We start from the raw sequence: 24,427 nt of genomic DNA, 5'->3' as shown, positions 1-24,427 counted from the left end.
TTCCTGGCAGCTTTGGAAGCCTGCAGACTGGGATCGCTTCTGTGGGAATAGGATGAACCCATACCATTTCTCTGTTGCAGATCAACCCGAATGGCCCGGCCTGGTGCTGGTGGACGTTAGCGGTTCTTCCATTGGAAAGCCGAGCTCAGCTCCCGTTCCTAGCAATGAGGTCCCTGAAGGATCGGCTGAATGGTATTCGGCGAGTCCTGGCCTTTATATCCCGAAACCAGAACTAGTGAGTGGATTGCTGAAAAGGAGCCCCCACGCTCCCCCACCACTGCGGGGGAGTCATCTTGTAAATATATCTAATTGCAATAACATCTTAGAAGGAAGTATCAAACAGAATCACTCTCCTGCTATTGATCAGAGAGAAATTAAGTGAAAAGACCAGAAAAATGTGATCTGTTTGCAACTTTCTTTCTGAAGATGCTTCTTGACATGCTGCACAACTACATGCACAGCAGAGGTTGTTTAAGAGCCCAGAAGAAAAAAAAAATTTTTTGATTTTGACATAAAATTTTCTCAAAGTTTAAAGTGGTTTTGCTTTAATTTTCTGTCTTTCATAGAGGAATGACTGTGTGGTTGAAATGTGATACCCAGTTCCTAATCATGTTGCTACATTATCTTACTGACTTTTGAGATCTCATTCCAAATGTTTCAGATTTTATATAGCATTGTGTAAAATAATGTTCATAGTTCTTTCTGTTTTAATAATTTATTTTTTTGCACTACAATATCTTTTTTCCCCCTACATGTGTGTTTGTAACTATTTAAGTGTGCATTACTGAAAAATACTGCTTTATTTATTGCTGTGGTTTACCATGTACCTAGGGGGAAGTAACAATACTAGAAATGTGTGATTTTTGCTTTAACAGTTTGTGCTACATGTGACCCCAGTTCTTAAACCATTTCAGTATCTATCCAATTAGATGCTTAAAGGAAGTTCAGCATCATGCTAAGATCATCTGTCTTTACAGATTCTATTTTGCTTTCAATTTGAATGCAACAGTAGCAAACACTTATGGGATTCGGCATAGGTTATGGAATGAGCCAGGGTGCGATAAAAATAATCCATTTGCTATGGAGGCAGGATGAAGGAATTATTTTTCTGGACTCAAGAGATGAATTAGAGGAGTATATTTTATTACAATCTCTCATAGGCATTTATTTCAGCAATCTAATTATATCTTAATTTCTCTCCAATTCAGTTAGAATGGGAAGGCGGGAGAATATAAGTCTTCAGAAGTGATGGTTTTCAGTCTGGCACATCACAACCATGCCCAGCTAGCCTCCATACCCCACCTCTTGTCAGTCAGGGTTGTGAGGATCATGGCCTGGCTAGCATGTGTGGAAACACTTGATGAGGATGGATCATTATTAAAAGTGTAAAGAAACCAGGAAAAAAAGATGTAGAACCCTTTTTAAAAAAACCCTCAAACTACCTTTTTGGTTTTTAAAGCTTTTCAAAGGAAGCAGACAGTTAATCCATGATTTTATCTAAACATGATCTTCCCTCCTTGTGATGGGCTAAAGATTTCAACACAGGGGAGGAACAGTGAAAAGAGGGTAAGGGTGAAGTTTTGTTTAGCTTGCTTAGTGCAGTTTGATTTCTTTAGTGCCAGGACAACCTGAAAACAGGAGTGTTATAACAACCAAATGAAAAGATTAGGGCAGGGAAGAAATGAATTGTGTTATTCCTACCTTCATGTAAATAATCCCCCCGTGTGACTCTGGACAGCTGCGACGCGTGACTCATGTGCAGCCCATCCACTCTGTTCCCGTGAGAGGTTATTGCCACAAGTAATCAGGCTGACTTCTTCCATCACCACCTGTGGCCAGAAATAGAAAAGGGAGAATGGGTTGATCCCTCAGAAAAGAGATTCACGTAAGCAAAAACCAAATAACCTCTTCTGCACTTTCTTAACGAACACCGTGTTGTCAGAACATTGTGGTCCCAGGTTGGGTGTTTGGAGCCCAACTGGGCCAGTAAAAAATGGAAGTATAGGAGTGGTTGCTGCCCAAGCAAACTCTCCCAGGCTCAGGGAGGAGGAAATGAAAGGCTCCTGCTCCCACCTGGTACCCAACCAGATGGTCAGATACAGTCCTAGGACAATAGTTTCCTATTATCTGCATAAATGCAGCAGAGGGCCATAAGTGTCTCTGATTGCTAGATGTGTTACTTTTGTGATTTCAGTTTTTCTGAGAACCAGTTTGTCATCTAGCAAATGGTGATGATAAATACTGCATGTAGGGTTGTTATGAATACAGCATTAAGTGAGATAATATACATATATCACTTAGCATAGTGCCTAGCACATAGGAGTCATTCAACAAATAACTGCTATGATTAGATTATTCATAGTTACAGAATATCATCAGGGGCTACATTTCCATAAAAACCTGCCTTTACATACAATACCCATTTCCAACCCCTTTACAATTGGTTGAGGGAATCCACACCTCTGATTTTCAGACCATAACTTGATGATTTACATGTAATTCCTTTGGGAGTCAAGTCTGTTTGGGAAAATGAAAAGACTGGAAAACAAATGAGGGTTAGAAATAAGGGGAAAATCCCATGCCAGAAAATTTTCCCTCTTTCGAGAGGACTAAAAAGTAGTGTTGTTTGGAGGTCTAGAATTTCTGATATAATGGAAGCCTTAAATTCTAACTCCATAGAATAACCAACTCATCACTTCTTGCTCTCCAAAATGTATAAAATTCCACATCATAGGATATTTCACATTGATGAGGGAGGACCTAACTGTAGCAATAGATCTTGGCTAGGCAGACATGCACTTGCCTCCCAGTACCCTTGATACACATTTGGATTGTTTTATAGCAAGCTTTTGTTTCAGTAGTGGTGGGAGGCAAGGTGCAAAGCTAAGCCTTGACTTTCTTTGATATGTACTTGAATGGGGTAATCAACTGGACATGACCATTTTTCTGTTTGTGACTTGATTTTGCTGCAAAGCTTAAGAATAAAGAGTATACACAGTATAAACATAAAGTTAAATCTAGGCCAGGAGGACAAGACTTCCCCCTTGGTAGTCAGTGACATTTATTCAGCTAGTTTATTGTGATTGACATAGTCTTTTCCTAGTAGGTTATTTTCCCTGTGCGTGTGTGTGTGTGTGTGTGTATGTGTGTATAAAGATGTATATAGGTGTATATAGATGTGCATATATATATATGTGTGTGTGTGTGTGTGTGTTTGTGTGTGTGTGTACTTGTGTGTATATATATGTATATATATATTAGGTACCAAGCAGACATTATGCCTTTCTGCTTTGTACTGTACTATTATTGCTGCTAGCTAATAACCAGCAAAATGTAGAAAATGAAAAATGATAAAAACTAATTTTCTGTAGATAACTCGGAGAAGAGTGCTTGCCCCTTATGTAGTGGGGTAGAGAACTGACTATGTCAACAATTTGCCTTTTCTGAAGGATGACTGCATCTAGTCCTCTGCTGCCATAGCACTCTGGGGCTAGCCAAATCACTGCGCATGTGGCGCTTCCAATTCTGCTTGTGGAGCCGAACTGGGTTCAGATAGTCCCCTGTGACTGAGTGTTAGAGTGGTGGAGCTCTGAGGCTGGTTCACAGCACCCAGAGGTCTCTCACTGCCAATAGATCACATACTGTTGATGGCCTGGAACCCGCTGGGGACTATGTTTCCCCTCACCAATTCCTTTTCCAGGATGGGAGTGTTATTCAGGGACTCGTTCCTTGAGTTCCCAACATGTTGACTTTGCATCTATTTCTGTTTCCCAAGGCAGAATCATAGCAGAGATGTGCAATCGAGATGCAGATAGAAGGCATCCCAAATAAGAGAAAAGGACAGATTTTCAGCCCATTCTTGGGCATGAGGAATGAGGTTTTGATTTGATCAAAGACAGTTCTGAGAAGCAGCCAGCTGCATGGCCTGCGATTTGTGGCCTTTCCTGAGTGCAAGAAAGAAGGAAAAGGAGCCAAGTCAAATGTATGCATTTGGTTCCTCTTAGAATGATAGCTCCCACTGTTCAACTATTTAATAATCTGGATTATGCACAACCAGTGGTGAAATGAAGACATTTCCCCTTACAAATGGGTATTTTCAAATGCGCTAAATTAACCTTGAGAGAGAAGTGCCTGTAATCTCTGTTCCTGGTGTCATTTTAAAGCTTTTGCTTCGTGATTGTGTAGCCGTTTAAAACCTTGTCGCAGCAAATGTGATTAACAAGTTTACAAAGCAACACTGTAGCTTATGCTTCATTTTGAAAGTTGCTTGACATTTATCTATAGTCAAAGCAATGATAATAAACAACAACAAAATCAAAGGAGAGCAAATAGTTCAGTGTGGCATCATAGGCTTTACCTTAGATAAACTAGTTCCGTCATTTTATGCAGTTCTTGGTAATGCCAGGATTAAAATATCAAGCAAGCCATTTAAACAGTGGCCAATGTGTCTTTGTGTTTGTAATTCCCATTGTTTGTTAAGCAGCCATTTTACTCTTGCATTGTAATGACCCAAACGGGGAATAAATATAATGCTTCTTTTTTTTTCTTCCCATATTGCTATTCAACTACCTCTATATGCTTGTTGTCTCTTTAGGGTCTTCTTTCCTCTAAATCTATACAAATGAAGTTTCAGTTCATCTATGTTGTAATAACAATGTGATATAGACAGTCTCTGTGAAAGCTTGTTGTTCATTTAAAAATGTCTCCTATTGTCTCACTTTGTATCTAACACAACTCTACCCATACTGTAGGGCAAGAATTGCCCAAATGACTTCAGTATTTTTTTGTCAGAAGCTGAATTGAAAGCGATCAGAACATCTATTTTGTTCTTGTTCCTATTGGTTGTAATACATTTGACTGGAAGATGTTTCAAGGAAATAGATCTTATGTATGTGACAGCAAGGCAGGTGTGAACTGATTAAACTAATTGTTTAAAAATGCACCAGAAAAGCTTGTTGTTACTAATTATGTTGAAACTTTTTGCTAATAACCTGCCATTACTTTGTCAATCCGTTCATATATTGGGTTTGTTTAAAGCAGAGCACAATACCTAGTATATTTTCTTTGGCATGATAAAATGTTCATGAAAGCAAATTTCATGTTTTTATTTTGATTCAATGGTGTCTCAACAATCGGCTGAAGCTAAGGCCCACAGCATGAGCCGTTTGACAGGAAAACGGGTAAAATTGGCTAGGACAATGAGTGATATTGACTGAGCTGACACTGGCATAAGAGCTTCAGTAACATCTCACCTCCTTTAGCATACGGGTGTTAGTCTCGCACCACTGAGGACTTTACACAGGTTCCATTTTGCTGCTGAAGAAAAAAAAAGACATGGGAGTAGAACAATTTAAAAAATGATAGAAAACTCCCCTTGGGCCTGACCATGTTCTTTGTAACAGAATCTTTCCGGTAATTGAGGAAAATCCGAACTCCTACCAGCCAGGTCCCAGAGGGAATGCTTGGTTCTGTTGGACATGTCCCTTCTATGCCTTATTTGCTGCTGTCTGGTTCTCATGAGATAGAGCACACACAGGCCAAAGGCACAGTCTTCCCTTCAAGGCAGGTCTTCTGCCCAGAATGCCACCTAATTCTCTCTGGAGAACTGGATTGAATTATTTTAAAAGAAGGTCTTGTTCGATCAAAGCCAAAGCCAACACTTTCTGCTTTCTCTCTGCTGGGATCCACCCTTTGAGTTCTCCACGGCCAAAGATGCCTCCCTAGAAGGAACTTTTGGTCTCAAAACAAGACAGGAGCCAGAGAAGGGATGGACAAATGCCCCCAACCCACAGGCTCCCAGATGTTTACACTTTCCTGCCCCCTCTTATGTTCTATGATTTCTTCACTCCTAGGAGGGACTGGGGTGGGATGGGAAGGAGCTGATGTCAATACTCTCCATATTGCCTTCTTCCAGGCAATGCATAAACTTCCCAGCAAGACTTGTCCATGGTCAGCCTACTGCAGAGCCATGCCCTAGTCAAGGCAGAGGAGGGGGAGGCCCCAAGGAGCCCTGCTCTAGATCTCAGAGTTCACCTCTCCCACCCTTTCCAGTTTTCTGCTACTGATTTCCCCATTCCAATTGATCCTCACATTGACTGGTCAGCTGTGTTTACTGTCCGCACATGTATGACCCAATGTCATGGTTGCATTACAAAGTCCTAAAAACCCCTTTCCTCCACTTAGTGAAGTGCTTCCCACTAGCCCCCCTGTAGAACACCACCTGCCTCTCAATAAGTCAACATCAACAATTTCTGGATACCACAAGTACAACAAAATTAAGTCCCCAAATAGCTTACTTAACAGAAGTCAAGTTTTGCTATAAAAATCTTGCTTCTCTTGGCTATTAGAGGTGCATTATGGGAACATCCAACACAGCCACAGGAAAAGGGGAGATCACTGACCCTTTGGACCATGTGCTTCTCCTACAAGCCCCAGTGAGCACTTTCATAAGAGGACCAGGGCTGAGGGTTGGGAGAGCATGAAGTCTACAAATGGAGTTAAGCACTTTGGTTTCAGCAGTCTACAAGGATAAGTTCCAACTGGAGGAAGGGAAGGAGGAAATGGTTAATCATGACAACTCATGTGACTTCCTTTTACTGCCTTCTGTGAAAAACTTCATGCATCCTCTTCTCATAGTGACTGGATTTGATCTTCCATCCTGGTTGGGGATACCACTTATGCCCAAACCAAGACTGAAGTCATGTCTTCAGGAAGCACAAGTCATGTTCTTACACCCTTAGATGTTCTAAGGCCCAACTAACATACACTGAGTGTTCCCTGCATACCAGGCTCTTTTCTAGGTTTTCAAATATTTAGCGTCTCATGAGATCTTCACTCTAATCTGTGAAGTATATCTCTAGTCCCATGTTATAAGTAGTAAACTATAGCACAGCCTGGTTACAGTACTTGCCTAGGGTCATACAGATGAAAACCTGGGCAATCTGATTCCAGAGCCCCCGACCTTCACTGCTCTTAAGCTCCCCCCACAGGGTGCCACAGATTCACCTGGTGGCCATTTGGTTGGGGAACCTGCAGAAAGGGTTATAGTAACCTTTTCTGTGTGAGCAGCACCCCTTGACCGATAATAAACGACATGCAGGGTGTTGTGCTCCACATTGTCGTGTTTAGTCCTGAGGTGGGTCCTATTGTCATCCCTGTTCTACAGAGGAGGATGCTGTGCTTCAGAAAAAGAATGCAACTTCTTGAAGGCCACGCAGCTGACCTTGGGATCCAGGCTGTCTGACTCCACAGTCCTTAAGCTGCCTCTCATGAACTCCACCGCTCTCATTTCTCAGGCCTCACATTTCTTATATTCTGACAGCTGCCCCCCACCCCCCACCAAAAGACATCTATCTAATAGGAAGACCAGAAACGAGAGATTTCAGGTTGGTTCTTAGGTCCAATAATCCCATCAAGTGCCTGGTCTGTTTCCATCTTTCCCGAATGTTTTTATTTTGTTTTGTCTTTTGTGTTGGTTTTTGGCTGCACTGGGTGTTCATTGCTGTGCGTGGGCCACTCATTGCGGTGCACGGGCTACTCATTGCATTTGCTTCTTGTTGCAGAGCACTGGCTCCAGAGCGCAGGCTTAGTAGTTATGGCTGGCGAATAGGCTTAGTTGCTCCATGGCATGTGGAATCTTTCTGGACAAGGGATCGAACCCATGTCCCCTGCATTGGCAGGTGGATTCTTAACCACTGGACCACCAGGGAAGTCCATCCTGGATGTTTTTAAAGCCTCATCATTAATGAAACAACTTCACAAAGAAGGCTGTCTACCTCATCCTTCCCGCTGGGAGCCAGGTGCCAAAAGGGGTGGGGTTTTGTTGGCCATCTGTAATACAGGACTATAAATCCACAGATGAAAGGATTTTTTCTAAGTTGAAAAAGGTGTTTTGCATTTTCCTTAGAATAGCCTGTGACATCTTACCAGTTCCCTCATTAATTGTAAGTTAAACACAATCTTTGTGTTTGAAAAATAGATAAGCGAAAAGGGGATGGATCTTTTGATGCTCACATCTCCTTCAAAGTTCAGATGGAAGGGTATTCACCAGAGGCCTTTCCACCTATAGGAACTGGCAGCAAAACAGAGGCTCAGCTATAGTGGTAATTCTTAGTCCAGGTCCTGCAAGGGTAGGACAAGTATTTACAGGACACATTATATGCCAGGCACTGGGCTACAGAGAAGAACACAGGACATCTGTGCCCTTGAGAGGCTCACAGCCTAGGGAAGAAAACACAGGGTATTACATAGATACACAGAGCATTACTTTCTTCAAAGGAAAAGTACCTAATTTTGCTTGGGGTGGTATTCAAGGAAGGCTTCTTGGAGGAGGTGATACAGAAGCTGAATCCTGAAGAATGAGAAGTTTTCCAGATGAAAGTGTGGAGAGGGATTGAAAAACATTCCAGGCAGGAGAAACACATGAAAAAAAAAATCTATTAAGTTCATAAAGAGAGCATCAGCCAATGGTGTGTAATATTGTGAACAGTTCAGTCCAACAGGACCCAAGGCTTGGCAATTCCTGACAGAGAAGCAGGCCCCAGTGTCTCACACTTTTGTTTTATCCTGATTGAAAGCACCAACCACTGTCTGGGGAGACCTGTGCAGTGAACTTCTGGGAGGAGGTGGGCTAGCATGGGAGAGCCCAGCCCACTGGCCAAGTCAGGTTTCATGGGGTAACTGCCATGGGAGCCCCTTCAACACAGCCTGATTCCTGCTGTTGAGCCCAGAAGCCCTGTTATGATCCAGGCGAGAGAAGGAGAGCTGGGGTAGTTGTGGGAGGGACATGCTTTGGGGAGTGACTGAAACCTTCAGAAGTGGGGAGGCCATGGTAGAGTGGGCTGGAGTGAAGGGTTGTGCTTTATAAGATCTGGAGGCTTTAGCACAATGGACCCAGATGAATCTTCTCACCTTGATCAACCAGACATAAATGGGGCCCCTACAGTGGGGCACTAGAGCTGGCTTATTGTCCTCATGAAAGACAACTGTTAAGATTTCAGAAATTTTACAACCTGGTTGTTAAACATGGCCATCATTTTTAAATGAGTTGTATAAACTTACAATTAAATAAGTTATGTTAAAAACAAAGTAATGGATACTCCAAGTTTATCACTTCCTAATTGTTGGACTACTTTTCACTCTCATTCATGCTGTTGAAGTTATTGAGCCCTCCCGCATCTGTAGGTGGAAATGCTATATCATAGTACGCCACTCACTGAGCACCTCTCGTTCAGTGACATCAGGTTGGTAGCTGAAATCAGCCATGGTGGGAGATGTACAGCACGCTAGAAATTAGGGCTTCTCTTCCAGAGAACAGATTGCTATATTTTTACCAGCACAGCACCGACTCTGGGTCATTTTCCTTTGTCCATCTCTCAACTTACCCCCAGTGCCAATAGCTATTTTCAGGAAACAGCAATCCTGAAAACTAATGTGTGTGGACATGCAAAGTGTTAGGAGTGCAGATTTCTGGTGGACTCTTAGATAATTTATTCGTGCTTTAAGAGAGGTCTTGGGGGGACGCCAAGATGGTGTGATTGACAAGACATTTTCAGACCAACATTTTCAACCATTGTTGAGATGGACATAATAGACAACAATCCCTTCTATGCTTTTCTTTAAGATCATCCCTCAACATCCACCCCCTTCAAACCACAAGCCTGAAACTATTCTCCTGGCCTAGGATTTCAGTGGAATTAAACAGTTGATTCTTCATCATTCATCTCACTAAGGTCATGACAAGATGGACTGACAGGTCCTTAGCCCAGGTGTTCCCAGCTGGAGTGGTTCATAATAATAGCAATACCAGTTGCAGGTAATATATATTGAGTGCTTACTATGTACCAGGCAGTGCTCTTTAGTGCTCACAACAATCCTGGAAGGCAAATACCATTACCATCCTTATGTTATAGAAGAGGAAACTGAGGCTCAGAGAGGTTAAGGAATCTGTTTAGAGGCACAGAGCATTCAAGCCATGGAGGGAGCTAGGGATCCAAGCAGTCGGTTTCCAGATTGTTCCTTTCTCATCATGGAGGGGAGATTGCTCCCATCAAAGCTGTCCTCATGGTTCTTCCCCTGGCTTGGCCAGGACTCATCCACTCCTCTCTCTGACCAGACTGTACTCTCTCCCTGTTCATTGAGGGATGGCACACCTAGGGGCTTATATGTGTGGCTGAATTTGACCATTAAGTGAGAAAATCACAGAAGCTGAGAAAGTCCCAGACTGTTTCCATTTTATGATTCTTCCAGTGTAATACAAACAAAAATATGAGGAAATACCAAAGATAAGGTTACAAAATTTGTAGTAACACATTCACGCATTTAATACAGAGAAATGTAATGCAATATAATTTTGTGAGTCATAAGAGAAGTGGGGTGTTTGTCCAATGAGGATAGTTTAAAGATTAAAAACTTCTAAGAATCTGTTGCACAACAATATGAACATAGTTAATATAACTGAACTTTATACTTAAAGTTGATTAAGATGGTATATTTTATGTTAACTGCTTTTTACTACAATTAAAAAAAATATAGCAAGTATATGAAAAACTGAGGAAAAGTCAAAGATAAGGTTATAAAAGTTGTGGTAACACATTCATATATTTAATTACAGAGCAGTTTAATACAGTATGACTTTGCTATTCACAGGCTAAATCCAGTATTTATATAGAAATTTGTATTGCAGTGTATGTAGTGTCATCTGAAAATGGGGCACAAGCTTTAAGCTATATGGCAAATATTGTGCTTTCCAGACCTATCAATGAAACTCTGTGAATGTATGAAAAATAGCCTAGTTGTGAGATAACCCCAAACACTGAGGTCGGTCGTGAATGTAAGGCGTTGATCAAATGGCTTTCCTAGTTGCCCTGGCCATGTTTTGCCCTGATCTGACATAAGGCTTCTGGCAGTAGAGGACCTCTCACAAGTACTGTCAATTTCACACTCAGTTTCACAGCTCTGACCTATACTGTAGCTTCCAGAGGGATCCCACAAGCTTGAACGTCCTTCCAGGCCAAAACAACCTCATCTTAACTTTTTTGATCATTCAAGCACAAAGTGTAACCTTATTTCATCATTCTTTTTTTAAAAAAAAAAGTTTTAAAATTGAAGTATAGTTGATTTATTGACACAATTTGTGTTAGCTTCTGGCATACAGTAAAGTTATCCAGCTTGAATAACTGGCTGTATATTCCTTTTCAGATACTTTCCCATTATACTTTAGTATAAAATGTTGAATATAATTTCCTGTGCTATACAGAAGGACCTTGTTGTTTCATCATTTTTTATATTTCTGTATGTCACAGGTCATCACCTTTACTGTGTTACAAGTGCAGAACATTATGTGTCTGCTCCTAGAAAAAGGCACACATACTATTTTGAATACACTTTGCATATATGCAGTCTACAGACCTCCTCCAGATCAGTGAAGCCCATTCATGTGCTCTCTGTGGAAGAACTTTCTACACGCTGAAGTCCACACTAATAGTATTTGTTTGAGGTCACCAAGGTTAACATGAAAGCCCCATAATATTTCAGTGATTTGATGCTGGTTCAGCATATCAGGACAACATGCTAAATTTGAACTTGAGCTAAACTCCCAACTTTCACAGTCTGACCAGTTTAGAGACTGCCCCCAACACCTCCCTCTGACTTAGTCTCCCCAGCATGCTGATTATTTGGCTACAGCCTAGAATTGACCCAAAAAACAAGCAAACATAAATACTCATGGACTCTCTCTGGGGCCATTCTGTGTAAATAGAAAATGTATATAAGTCCTTCTGCCTTTGAGAATCTGCTGAAAGCCATATACATAGGCGCATATATTTGCAGACTCTTAGACTCCCTTGACATGCACTTATGGACCTTCCTGCTCTATATATTCTCTGGCTCCTGATCTGGGCCCTTCTTGAAATAGTTTTTCTCTGATTCTAGAGTCTAAGCTAAAGACAATTGGACATTCAGTTCCTGGTTTCCCCTCTGTTTTATTCATCTGGTAGTTTTTGTCCTTGCCCGCTTCCCTACCTCCACACACCCAAGTGCTCCCATCTTGGATCCATAGTTATGTTTCCATTTAGTTTCCCTCCTTTATACTTTTGGCCATTATTTTTTGAGGCTCGCATCACACTGTTCTGGCCTTTTGGTCTCAGTTCCTCTTTTCCCCAATACCCTCTGAACACTGCATGCCTGGCCCAGCTCAAGGTTCCCAGCATCTCCCACAAATGGACTTTGCCTTATTCTCCTGAAGAGTTTCATTATGGCTTCTCAATATATATCTGCATTTTGATTATAATTCTCATTGATTTTGGCTTTGCCAAAATAAAAACAAGACCCACACCTCAGGAAGCCATGCTGATATATTTTTTTAAGAGTCTTGTTTTGGCTCCCCTTCTTTCCTTCACTGGCTTCCACCATTCAAAAACCTGCCTTTGCCAGGAGTAGCTTTACACTTTTCCACTTGTCTTCCATCCCTTAGCTGTGGGGTTAAAGCCTGGACCATTCTGTCTATTTGGCTAAAGAAAAGAGGCCCTAAGATTGAGCCCACAGGTGTATATGTGGGGAGTTCACAAATAAAATGACCGCATTTTACTCTCTTGAAATATAATTTTAGCTAGATTACTTATATTAATAGCCATCCATTGGGGAAAATTAATGACTATCAATTTACAAAACAGGATTATGAAATTTTGCAAAATAAGCATTCGATAGACAAACTCTTGCCTTGACATGCCTCCTTGACCTCGAAGAAGCTTGCACAAAGAATATAGTGTATTTCTGATAATGAAAACATGGCCTCTTTACCTAAACTTTTTTAGGTTCACAGTGGTACATACATGGGGCTTCCCAGAATCACCTGCCAACGCAGGAGATGTGGGTTCAATCCCTGAGTCCGGAAGATCCCCTGGAGTAGGACATGGCAACCCACTCCAGTGTTCTTCCCTGGTGAATCCCATAGACAGAGGACCCTGGTGGGCTACAGTCCATGGAGTCACAGAGAGTCGGCCACGACTGAGTGACTGAGCACACGTGGTGCATATACACTGTGATCCCTTCAAGGCAGCAAGACCACACTCTAAATCATGTTCTTTAGAACTTATGTTGAGGAGCATGATAGGCAAGTCTTCCTAGATATCTCCACCCCTCTGGTCCTTGGGACACGCACTGATATTCACAGAAGAACTAGCTGCCATTAGGGAATGGAATTTAAGGTTCAATAGTTTATCTAAAAGAATACCATATCAGGAGATTTAAGAACTCCAGATCTTTTAATCTGAGTAAGTGCCCCACAAAGCTTATGGGGACCTCAATAGAAGACTAGTAGAGAAAGATACGTAGCTGGCATTAGACAAGATTGTGGGAGGGGAAGACAACCTGGTTTGCCCCTAGAAGGGTCAAGGGGATGGAGTAATGAGCCATTCCAAACTAATAGTGCCCAAGGCAGGGTGGCAAATTCAGGGAAATAAGCATTTGTTTATTTGGGATTGGGTTTCACACTAATGGCCTCATTTTTACTGTATCCGACTCTATGCGATCCCATGGACTATAGCCCACCAGGCTCCTCTGTCCTTAGAATTCTCCAGGCCAGAATACTGGAGTGGGTAGCTGTTCCCTCCTCCAGGGGATCTTTCCAACCAGGGATCGAACCCGGGTTTTTCACATTACAAGCAGATTCTTTACCATCTGAGCCACCAGGAAAGCACTTAATTACCTACTTAAAGGCAATTTCTTAAATATTAAGCATTTGTTCCAGATGATTTCCCTGGCAGTCCAGTGGTTAGGACTCCATGCTACCACTGCTGGGGTCACAGATTCGATCTCTGGTCAGGGAACTAAGATCCCATAAGTTGCATGACCCAGTCAAATTAAAAAAAAAAAAAAGATCTAAAAACAGAACAAGTATCTGTCCCTGAAGAAGCCCTAACCCACCACCCCGTACCTCAGAATGCGACTGTATTTGGGGAGAGTGCCTTTAAAGAAGTAATGAAGTAAAAATGAGGCCACTAGGGTAGACCCCAATCCCATCTGACCAGTGTTCCTATAAGAAAAGGAAGAGACACACAAGGACACAGTGAGAAGGCAGTCATCTGAAAAAGCTAGGGAGAGAAGCCTCAGGAGAGCCAGCCAAGGTGCTGACACCTTGATCTTGGACTCTGAGCCTCCAGAACAGTGAGAGAATAAATTTCTGTTGTTTAAGCCACCCATATGTGTTATTTTGTTTTGAAAGCCCTAGCGAATGAATACCACCACCACCACCCCCTTTTTTTTTTTTTTAACTTTCTAGACTCTAAAGCTCCTTCTAATATTTGGAGGAAGTCCGCATTGATGAGGGCTTCCCTGGTAGCTCAGCTGGTCTACCTGCAATGCAGGAGACCCCAGTTCGATTCCTGGGTTGGGAAGATCCCCTGGAGAAGGGATAGGCTACCCACTCCAGTATTCTGGCCTGGAGAATTCCATGGACAGAAGAGCTAGGCGGGCTACAGTCCATGGGGTCGCAAAGAGTCAGACTCGACTGAGTGACTTTCACTGTCACTCACTGATGAGTACTGGGGGAGGCAGAGCCTCTCTAGCAGCAGCAATAGTTGGAGTTCAATGTTGAGAGCATTAAGGGGCCAGGCTGCTGTGTCTAGCACGCGTGGAAGATGACTGTAGGAATGTCCTGGGCTGGCTAGCTCGCCCCCAGGGATTCTGTGAGCTACCAAGAACCTATGAATAAGTACTGAATACATTTTCTCCCTTTAATCAGGGGTGGTTTCCGTGGCTTGTAATTAAGACCACTGACCACTACGATTCAGGTCTACATCTATATCCTGAGAGTAAATCAACTGCAGGTGTTCCTAGGTGTCAGGGACATTCAAAGTTGGATGGGTGATGGCCTCAGTGTTCCCAGGATTGAGGCAATTTTTTTTTTTTTTTGGTTGCATTGCTTCACATGTAGGATCCTAGTTCCCAGACCAGAAATCAAACCCGTGTACCCTACAGTGGAAGCTCAGAGTCTGACCCACTGGACTGCCAGGGAAGTACCCCAGGACTGAGGCAGTTTTGAGCAGTGCTCCAACCATCAGAGATGCTTATAAGAGGACCACTTTCCTCTTTTCTCTTTCCTACTTCCTTTGGTCCTTGTTTGTATTACTACTCATCCTTAGCCCAATGCTTTGGCTAGGTCACTAGACTCCACAGACATTGTTCAGCCCTAGGGCCCTTGGGAGTAAGGAAGCTGTGAGCCCTGCTTAATCTGGGCTGTCTTGGGAGTGAAAGTTGCCTTAGAATGCATCCCCTTCTGCCCCATCTCAGCCCTGCTTGGACTCAGCCATGAAGACTAGTAAATAAGGATAATACAACATTATTTCTGTATAAACTTTGATTTTCTATTACTTTGAAACCAATCATGAGCCTGAGACAGCATGGCAGCTCTAGAATCTGTATAAAGGAAGAATATCTGGCTTCCCTGGTGGCTCAGACAATAAAGAGTCTGCCTGAAATGCAGGAGATGCAGGTTTGATCCCTGAGTTGGGAAGATTCCCCTAGAGAAGGGAATGTCAACCCACTCCAGTATTTTTGCCTGGGAAATCCCATGAACAGAGGAACCTGGTGGGCTACAGTCCCTGGGGTCGGATACAACTGAATGACTAACACACATTAAGGCCACAAATAGTTACTAGTGGGAGGTGGTGAGGTGGGCCAAGACAGAGGGGCACTCTGTGTGGCCCTGTTTGCTAAGTTTATACAGCAAACACATGGTTTCTATTAAGGTGGTATATGGCAGTGGAGGAAAAATACCAAAAGCCTCCAAATATGGTCTTAGTCATACTTTGTGTGTACATGCTAAGTTTCTTCAGTTGTGTCTGACTCTGTTCGACCCCATAGACTGTAGCTTGCCAGGCTCCTCTATCCATCGAATTCTCCAGTCAAGAATACTGGAATGGGTTGCCACGCCCTCCTCCAGGGGACCCTCTCGCCCCAGGGATCGAACTCCTGTCTCTTATGTCTCCTGCATTTGGCAGGCGGATTCTTTACCACTGAACCACCAGGGAAGCCCTTTTAATACTTTACCGAATATTTAAAAATACAGGTTGTCCTTATCAAAGAAGGCTTTTCATATTTTAATTTGAGAGTAACTTTGAAAGACAGATGGATTTAAGGGGGTCTATATAGCTCTCCCAAGCTACTCATTGGTGGCCCCACTGCTGGACAGGAGGCACCTATGGCCCTCAACCTTATGTCAGAGGGCCGTTATTCAGCCCCAAGTTCAATTTTTGCTCTAAGGACTTAGGCTACTCCTCAGCCACCTGCCTGGGGCGTGACTTCTGGTTGTCTGGCCCCCTACCTCTGCTCATTGGTCTCCCAGGCACAGGATTCAGGGGTTTCATGGCCTAATGCCTTGGGCCTAGAACATACTTTCAGCTGATCATTTTTCAGTGTGACCTCAGGCTTGCCAGGCTTCCATACCTCCAACTCTCTTTTCCATATCTTATCAATTCTCTGGCTTTTCCTCTTCCACTCCAGCCTGTGGAGTCTGGACATGACAGTAAAGTCAGTCCTTTGGCAAGAACATGCACAGTTAGGGGTAATTTTCAGCTTGTTATTTCTCCCTTGGGGGAACTCAATAGGATTATTTGATTGAAAATGTAAAAATACAAAACAAAACCCAAAACCCAAGAGACAAATTGAATTTGTCTGAGGTAGAAGGCTTTCGAGCATTCACCAGTGTGAAAGAACACACTATGCTTAAAATATACCCAATCCCTCATTGGATAGTTGATGTAACTTTGTTTTAACATTTTATTAGGGGGAGAAAAGGTCAGTGGAGCAAAAGTTTCTATAGCAACCTGGCAGCCGCACCTCTTGTAACCTATGAAATCATTAAATTATGAGGTGCAACTAGGTCAGAGAAGGGCCTTATGGGAATTGGCTGACCAATGGTTATATAACTGGATAAGTGAAGGTTACAGCCCACTCAACAAGGAGGAGACAAGTAGGTATTTACAAATGTCTGAGGCTGTATCATATGGCCCTATTGTCAGGAAGGCCTTCAATTCTGAGTGGGGAGTGGAGTTTAGGAGTATGTATATTGTGTACATGTCTTCAGGATGAGGTGGGGTTGGGGAGAGTGCCTTAAAGAGTGGGAAGACAAAGAGAAAAAAAAAGCAGAAAGCCTAAAGCTTAATTCTGAAAAGCCTGGTGCTACTCAGACTAGGTAATCCCTGCTGGTCTGGTTCCTTGGCAAGAACGGGCAGGCCTCCTTTTTTTTTTTTTTTTTGCAGGTGTGGGGTGGGGGTAGAGATGACTACAAGCCAGATGTATTGAGTTGGCCAAAAAATTCATTGGGGTTTGGCCAGACATACCCGAACGAACTTTTTGGCCAGCCCAATACCTGCCCGTAAAGTGATGTGTGGGCAAGAAAACACAGGAAGACCAGGATGGTAGGTACCAAAAAAACCCAAGAAACAACAACAACAACAAAAGACCTAGCCTTGGGAACCTAGGAGTTTTCCAAGGTTAAAAGGGCTAAGCTGCCCAGTAGACATGTTCCCTGCAGCCCTCATTCTCCCCATCCCACGATCTATGACAACAACTGGAAATTTCCATTTATACTTGCTCGGCGTGTCAGGTAGAAAATTGATGATTAATACAGAGACTGCTGGTAGTGAATACCCACCATTAGTGGCTTTGATCTCAGGGACACCTCTGCAAACCAGATCAACCCACTGTCATTTAATGTGGGGGAACTGCGGAGACTTATATAAGGCAGCTATTTTATTTTTGCACCTGAGGATGAGAATGGGGTTTAGCTTAGAGAAATTTGTTTCCAGTCTGGGTCAGACAATGAAGGAGAAAGAGAGATACATTCTATTTTCTCAGCATCCCGTGGGAGGAATGTCTGTCACCTGATCAACCAGAGGGGCCGGGGCCTCACCTACCACGTAAATGCTGAGAGATGAATCTGGGTGGGTGGGGGGCGCTGCTTAGTTCCTGGACCCTGGAAATTGATTCTTTGTCACCTTCTCTTGTGTCTCAGAACCCACCTCTACCCGCCCCATCCCCCAAACGGCACACCCAGGCACCTTATTTGTGTCTTTGATCACATTTGTCTGAGAGAAGGTAGGTGTGGGAAGCGGAAGAATTAAGTCCGTGGGAGTGGTGGAAAGGCAGGTCAGTTTGGGATAACAGCCAGCATCACAGCACTCATGTGTTGGCTCCAATACTAAAGTCCAGGGCCATTTCCAAGTTTCTGAGTGACCTTCAGTCTTCTATGAGTCACAGCTGCAGCTGAGTCATAGGCAGGAGAGAGACTGTGTTTTCTGATAAGCCTTCTCCTTACTCCCTCCCTATATTCTCCCTCATTATCCGAGGAAGGGGCTGTGTCTTCTATTATCATTATCACAAATGTCATGATGGCTTTGGAGTCACAGAGACCTGTCATTTACCACCTATGAAGACTTCCTCTGTCTGAGGCCTAATTTCCCGAGGATGATTGTGAAGTTTAAATGAGATCAATCATCCAAAGAAATGTTCAGAGTCCCTGTCACACGTAAGTACCGAATGAGTGTGAGTCATTATTAAGTCATTCCCCCAAATTATTTTGGAAATATTTTTGGAAATTCCTCTATTATGAACTTGCTTACTGAGAATCCTTTCCTCAGAACCTCATCACCCTGGAGGAAGAGGTAGGGATACAATCTAACTTTTCACTCCTAAAAGTGAAGGACCGACCCTAAGCATGTGTTGACCACACCAAAGGGCACATACCCCACAAAGCTGTGCATGAAACAACACGTGGGCTTGTCTTTGTGCCTTCCTTGTACGTGATAAGGAGTGAATTATGCATTGACTACCTTCCACTTGTTAGATTTCTGTGAGGGGAGTGGTGGCCCAGATTTCCCCACATTTATGCTGTGGAATGGTTTGCCCAGTTCATATGGAAACACGATGCTGTTCCTCACTGTCAGTAGAACTTGTCCTTTGGCCACCTGGGTGCCCCCTGGGTTCTCTGGACACTTGACATCCCTTACAGGTGTCCCTTGGGTACCCTGACAACACACTCAACCAATGGAACTGACCAGCACTCAGATTGAAAGTATTAATATTTTACTAGTTTCTTTCTCTGGAAACAGCACATTCATCGAGATATTTCCTTCTAAATTTCTTTATCTTTTTATTGTTTTCTTTTTATGTTTTGCCCCCAGAGAAAGGGAAGTCTACCAGTGAGCTTCTATAAAATATTGCTTAGTCTTTTCTACAACAGGTGCAGAGACACAATTTCAGGACTGGGTGTGCTTTTAATATCCCCCCACTAAAAAAATCTGTTAGGACCAATTTCCCACATAGCCTTTCAATCCCAGATGATAACCATGAGAAATCTACATGCTTCCAGACTCTGGAGAGAGCTTTTTTTCTTTCTTTTTTTTTTCAGGAACAAATTTGCTGTAATGATTCATCCACACAAAGCCAAAGGCATGTTCAGTGCAATGTTTTCATTGTTCCAGACACAGTCATCAAAGAACTACTGTATGGGTGCCTCTGAAGCACCCCCATTTGTTCCAAATGTAAAAAGTAGAGGCACATAAATGTCAGTGATCAGGCGTGGGCTCCACAGCCTCGTTTGGCAGGCTCATGACACACTCCTAGCCTGTGCCAACCTTCTCCTGTAGGTTTCTGCACGGCTTGCACTGTCATCCCCTCATCATGACAGACTACAGCCAGGGGCAGAAAAGTGCTGCAGTACAGCTGAGAAGCCTGTACAGATTCTCCTCTGATCATCTCGTGAATACTTTTTTGAATCCAGTAATTTACACCTGTTAGTTCTCCTTACTTTGGGGCTAGTAGGAGACAGAGAGAGTGGACTTTTTGTTATAGGGGAGTTATGTATGGAATTATCGTGGGCCCTTAGAAATTTACAATTGGACAGGCCCTTAGAAATTATCTAGTCCAATGTCTTTATTTTTCACAAGTGAACCAACTAAGGTCCAGAGAGATTTTTGTCATTTTCCCAAGGCCATTACAGCAATTTAGTGGCAGAATCAGAACTAGAATCCAGGACTCTTGCCATCCAGTTCAGTACTCTTTCTGGAACAGCATGTACTTTCCACTGTAATGGCATTTGTTTTACCTTAGACAATAACAGCTAATACTTTTTGACCATTTCCTACGTGCCAGGAATTATGCTAAGTACTTGAGTGCATCATTGTATTCAATCCACAAAACAACACTAAGAGGTTGGCACTTATATTTTCCCAACTTTATAAGACAAAGAGGTGGAAGCTTTGAAATGTGAAGTAACTGAGCCAAGGTTATACATCATACCATAAAACTCTTAATATTTAATTTACTAAACTAACTAATCTAATCCAAGAAGAAAAGTACTCAGACTACAGGGGATATTTTCATTGACCATACTCCACAAGGCAGAATGTCAAATGTTATTTGTACATTTCTTTGGTTGTATCCTGAGTCTGTAATTTTCTGCATTAATACTTACAAAACTATTTCTAGGAGGTTCTTCTCCCTTCTGAATGCTCTCATTGATATTCATGACTATAATGAGCCTTTGCAAATGTGCACACGTTGGAATAAAAAGGGGAAGGTAAAATTGAAGAATTAAAATATTGATTGAATGGTATCCTGAAATGTTTGTGAAGAATACATCCATTTATTCCATTTGTTTTTTTCCAATTATTCATAAATCTCACATTGAATTTTGTTGGAATAAAGCCAAGTTAATAAAAGTCACTTGAGGCAATGGATCTATCCTCTCTGTTTGTACCTATCAGGCTTTCCCCCCACAAAATATCTTCATACACACATCCTACCCTCCTCTTCTGCAACTGAGCACTAGGTACCCTCTGTATCACCCAGATAAACCCTAAAGCAATACCTTGAAGCAACTCATTTAATCTCTTATATGAGCAAAAAGTCCTCAAGGGAAACCATGCTGGAATGTACAGGCTATGAGGCCCTGTTTTACTATTTAGTGAATACCTCCTTCAGTTTCCATTCAAATCTCCATCACACTGTCCAGACATTCTACTGTTTCTTGGAAGTAGAGTTTGAGCTAGTGGATGGAGTTTGTAATCTATAGATGGACTTTAGTCTCAGTTATCCTTTCAGAGGCCTTCCCAGGTGGTGCTAGTGGTAAGAATCTGCCTGCTAATGCAGGAGGTGTAAGTGACCTGGGTTCGATTCCTGGGTTGGGAAGATCCCCTGGAGGAGGGCATGGCAACCCACTCCAGTATTCTTGCCTGAAAAGTCCCATGGACAGAGGAGCCTGGTGAGCTATAGTCTATGGAGTCACAAAGAGTCAGGCACGACTGAGTGACTGAACTGAACCGAACTTAATATTATGTTAGTTTCAGGTGTACAATATGAGGAGTCAATATTTTTTATATTTTTTAAAGTTATTATAAAATAGTGGCTATATTTACCTGTGCTGTACAATGTATCCTTATCTTTTATTTATTTTATACATAGTAGTTAATCCCCTACCCTTATCTTGCTCCTCCTCCCTTCCTTCTCCCCACTGGTAACCACTAGATTTTTCTCTGTATATCTGAGTCTATTTCTGTTATGAAGAAATAAAATTATTTTTAAGACAAGAAAAATTTTAAACATAAAATTATCTCTCTGTCCATTTGGGCCACTACTCCTTCCTCTTTGGCTTCCCAGGTGGCTCAGTGGTAAAGAATCTGCCTGCAATGCAGGTGATGTGGGTTAGATCCCTGGGTCAGGAAGATCTCCTAGAGAAGGCAATGGCAACCCACTCCAGTATTCTTGCCTGGGAAATCCCATGGACAGAGGAGCCTGGCGGTCTACAATCTATGGGGTCACAAAAGAGTTGGACAAGACTTAGCGACTAAACAACAGCAAATCTGTATTATACATTAATTAGATCCTCACTGAAGACACTGGAAGACCTGCTCACCAGGAAAGAAAAAGGCAAAGTAATTCCTTGGGAGATAACATTTCTTGTAAGGGGTCATGATGACCCACTACGCACCCACTGGACAGTTTACACTGTCAAGATGCTACTTTGAGGTAAAACCTTTTGATGCATAACCCTTTGTCTCCCAAAGTTACATAACTGTGCTTTGACCTCAGAGCTTTCTGAAAGACTGTCTCCTGGGGTATAATCCTCAGGTTGGCTTGGATAAAATTTTCCATTTCTTTATTAGATAGACTATGGATAATTTTTTTCCACTGACAGTTATATTCATCTGTTTTTTATTTTTTAGATTCCATATATAAGTGATAACATAGAGTATTGTCTTTCTCTGTCCAACTTATGTCACTTAACATAATGAGATTATTATGTGTAAAAAGATTAAGTAAAAATTTAGCTATTTCTTCCAGAGATTTTTGTAATAGTTAGATTAAAGAAAAAAAATTTGACAATGTAAGCGTATTTTTTCAATGTAGAGTAGGCACATAAAATAAAACTAAAATATTTCTATGCAGGAACACCTTGCCACTAAACAATTATTCTGTATGCACTTTTTTTGTTTGTTTTTTTGTTTTGTTTTTTGTGTTTTTTTTGTATGCACTTTTGATTTTTTGGTCTATATATTATTTTGATACTGGTGACACTGTTGAAAAGTGACTATGCTAAACACAAGGAAAAAACAAATGGGACAATATTAAAAAACTGAAAATCAACCCAAAACTTTACTAGTTTACACTGAAATAAATCACACTAAAATTAATTTAAATTACTTAAAAAGCCATAGAGTCAATATCCAGAAAAGATAAATTAACACTTATTTTATAACAAATGAAATTAAAATCTATAAAATATGCAAAATATTTTATATTTTAGACTCAATAAACTTTAGTTTTTACTGTGTGATATTCTTTTTCTATGGGTTTACCTTAATATTTTTATGATTTTAAAGGTAGCATATACTCATCATTGATCGCATTGATCTCTGAGGAAGGCTTTCTTATCTCTCCTTGATGCTGAAGCTGAAACTCCAATACTTTGGCCACCTCATGAGAAGAGTTGACTCATTGGAAAAGACCCTGATGCTGGGAGGGATTGGGGGCAGGAGGAGAAGGAGACAACAGAGGATGAGATGGCTGGATGGCATCACCGACTCAATGGACATGAGTTTGGGTAAACTCTGGGAGTTGGTGATGGACAGGGAGGCCTGGCGTGTTGCAATTCATGGGGTCACAAAGAGTCGGACACGACTGAGCGACTGAACTGAACTGATACTCATCATAGAAAATACACTACTATATATAAAATAGATAACTAATGAGAACCTACAGGGAACTCTGCTTGGTGCTCTGTGGTGACCTAAATGGGAAGAAAATCCTAAAAAGAGGGAATATATGTATATGTATAGCTGATTCACTTTGCTGTACATTAGAAACTGACACAGAAGTATAAAGCCACTATACTCCAATAAAAATAAAAAGTAAAAAAAAAAAGAATAAATAAGGAAAGTTATTAAAAATAAAGGAGTTTCTGCAATATATGATAACACTGATGAACCTTGAAGATGTTGTTCTTCAGTCACTAAGTCGTGTCCCACTCTTTGCGACCCCATGGACTGCCGCACACGAGGCTTCTGTGTCCTTCACTATCTCCCTGAGTTTGTTTAAACTCATGTCTACTGAGTCAATGATGCCATTCAACCATCTTGTCCTCTGTTGTCCCCTTCTCCTCCTGATCTCAATCTTTCCCAGCATCAGGGTCTTTTCCAATGAGCCAACTGTTTGCATGGGGTAGCCAAAGTATTGGAGCTTAAGCTTTGGCATCAGTCTTTCCAATGAATAATCAGGATTGATTTCCTTTGGGTTGACTGGTTTGATCTCTTTGCAGTCCAAGGGACTCTCAAGAGTCTTCTCCGACACCACAGTTTAAAAGCAGCAATTCTTCAGTGCTCAGCCTTCTTTAAGGTTCAACTCTCACATCCATACATGACTACTCGAAAAACCATAGCTTTGACTATACAGACCTTCAAAGGTCTGTGCTTTTTAATATGCTGTCTAGGTAGGTTATAGCTTTTCTTCCAAGGAGTAAGCATCTTTTAATTTCATGGCTGCAGTCACCATCTACAGTGATTTTGAAGCCCAAGAAAATAAAGTCTTTGTCAATGTTTCCATTGTTTCCCCATCTATTTGCCATGAAGTGATGGGACCAGATGCCATGATCTTCGTTTTTTGAATGTTCAGTTTTCAGCCAGCTTTTTCACTCTCCTCTTTCACTTTCATCAAGAGGCTCTTTAGTTCCTCTTTGCTTTCTGTCATAAGCGTGGTGTCGTCTACATGTCTGAGGTTATTGATATTTCTCCTGGCAATCTTGATTCCAGGTTGTGCTTCATCCAGCCCAACATTTCACATGATGTACACTGCATAGAAGTTAAATAAGCAGGGTGACAATATACAGCTTTGATGTACTCCTTTCCTAATTTTGAACCAGTCTGTGTTCCAT

General features: G+C 41.9%; 1 protein-coding gene across 5 annotated transcripts in view; it reads left to right on the top strand.

Moving 5' to 3' along the window:
• The window catches only part of LONRF3 (LON peptidase N-terminal domain and ring finger 3), a 63,167-nt gene that overhangs the window by 34,198 nt on the left and 4,542 nt on the right, over positions 1 to 24,427 (top strand). For 3 of the 5 annotated variants that reach the window (XM_004022395.6, XM_012107481.5, XM_042242199.2), the window contains one exon: positions 81 to 5,094. In XM_004022395.6, the coding sequence (XP_004022444.2) occupies positions 81 to 236 (156 nt within the window). In that variant the 3' untranslated portion in view covers positions 237 to 5,094. Of the gene's footprint in view, positions 1 to 80; positions 5,095 to 19,408; positions 20,739 to 24,427 lie in introns of those variants that run through there. The other 2 variants (XM_060407684.1, XM_060407683.1) reach the window with 2 other exon arrangements.

This window comes from Ovis aries, chromosome X, assembly GCF_016772045.2.
Source record: "Ovis aries strain OAR_USU_Benz2616 breed Rambouillet chromosome X, ARS-UI_Ramb_v3.0, whole genome shotgun sequence".
Taxonomy (NCBI): domain Eukaryota; kingdom Metazoa; phylum Chordata; class Mammalia; order Artiodactyla; family Bovidae; genus Ovis; species Ovis aries.
The sequence above is the reverse complement of the archived record's forward strand: the minus strand, read 5'-3'. Positions and strand labels throughout refer to the sequence as shown.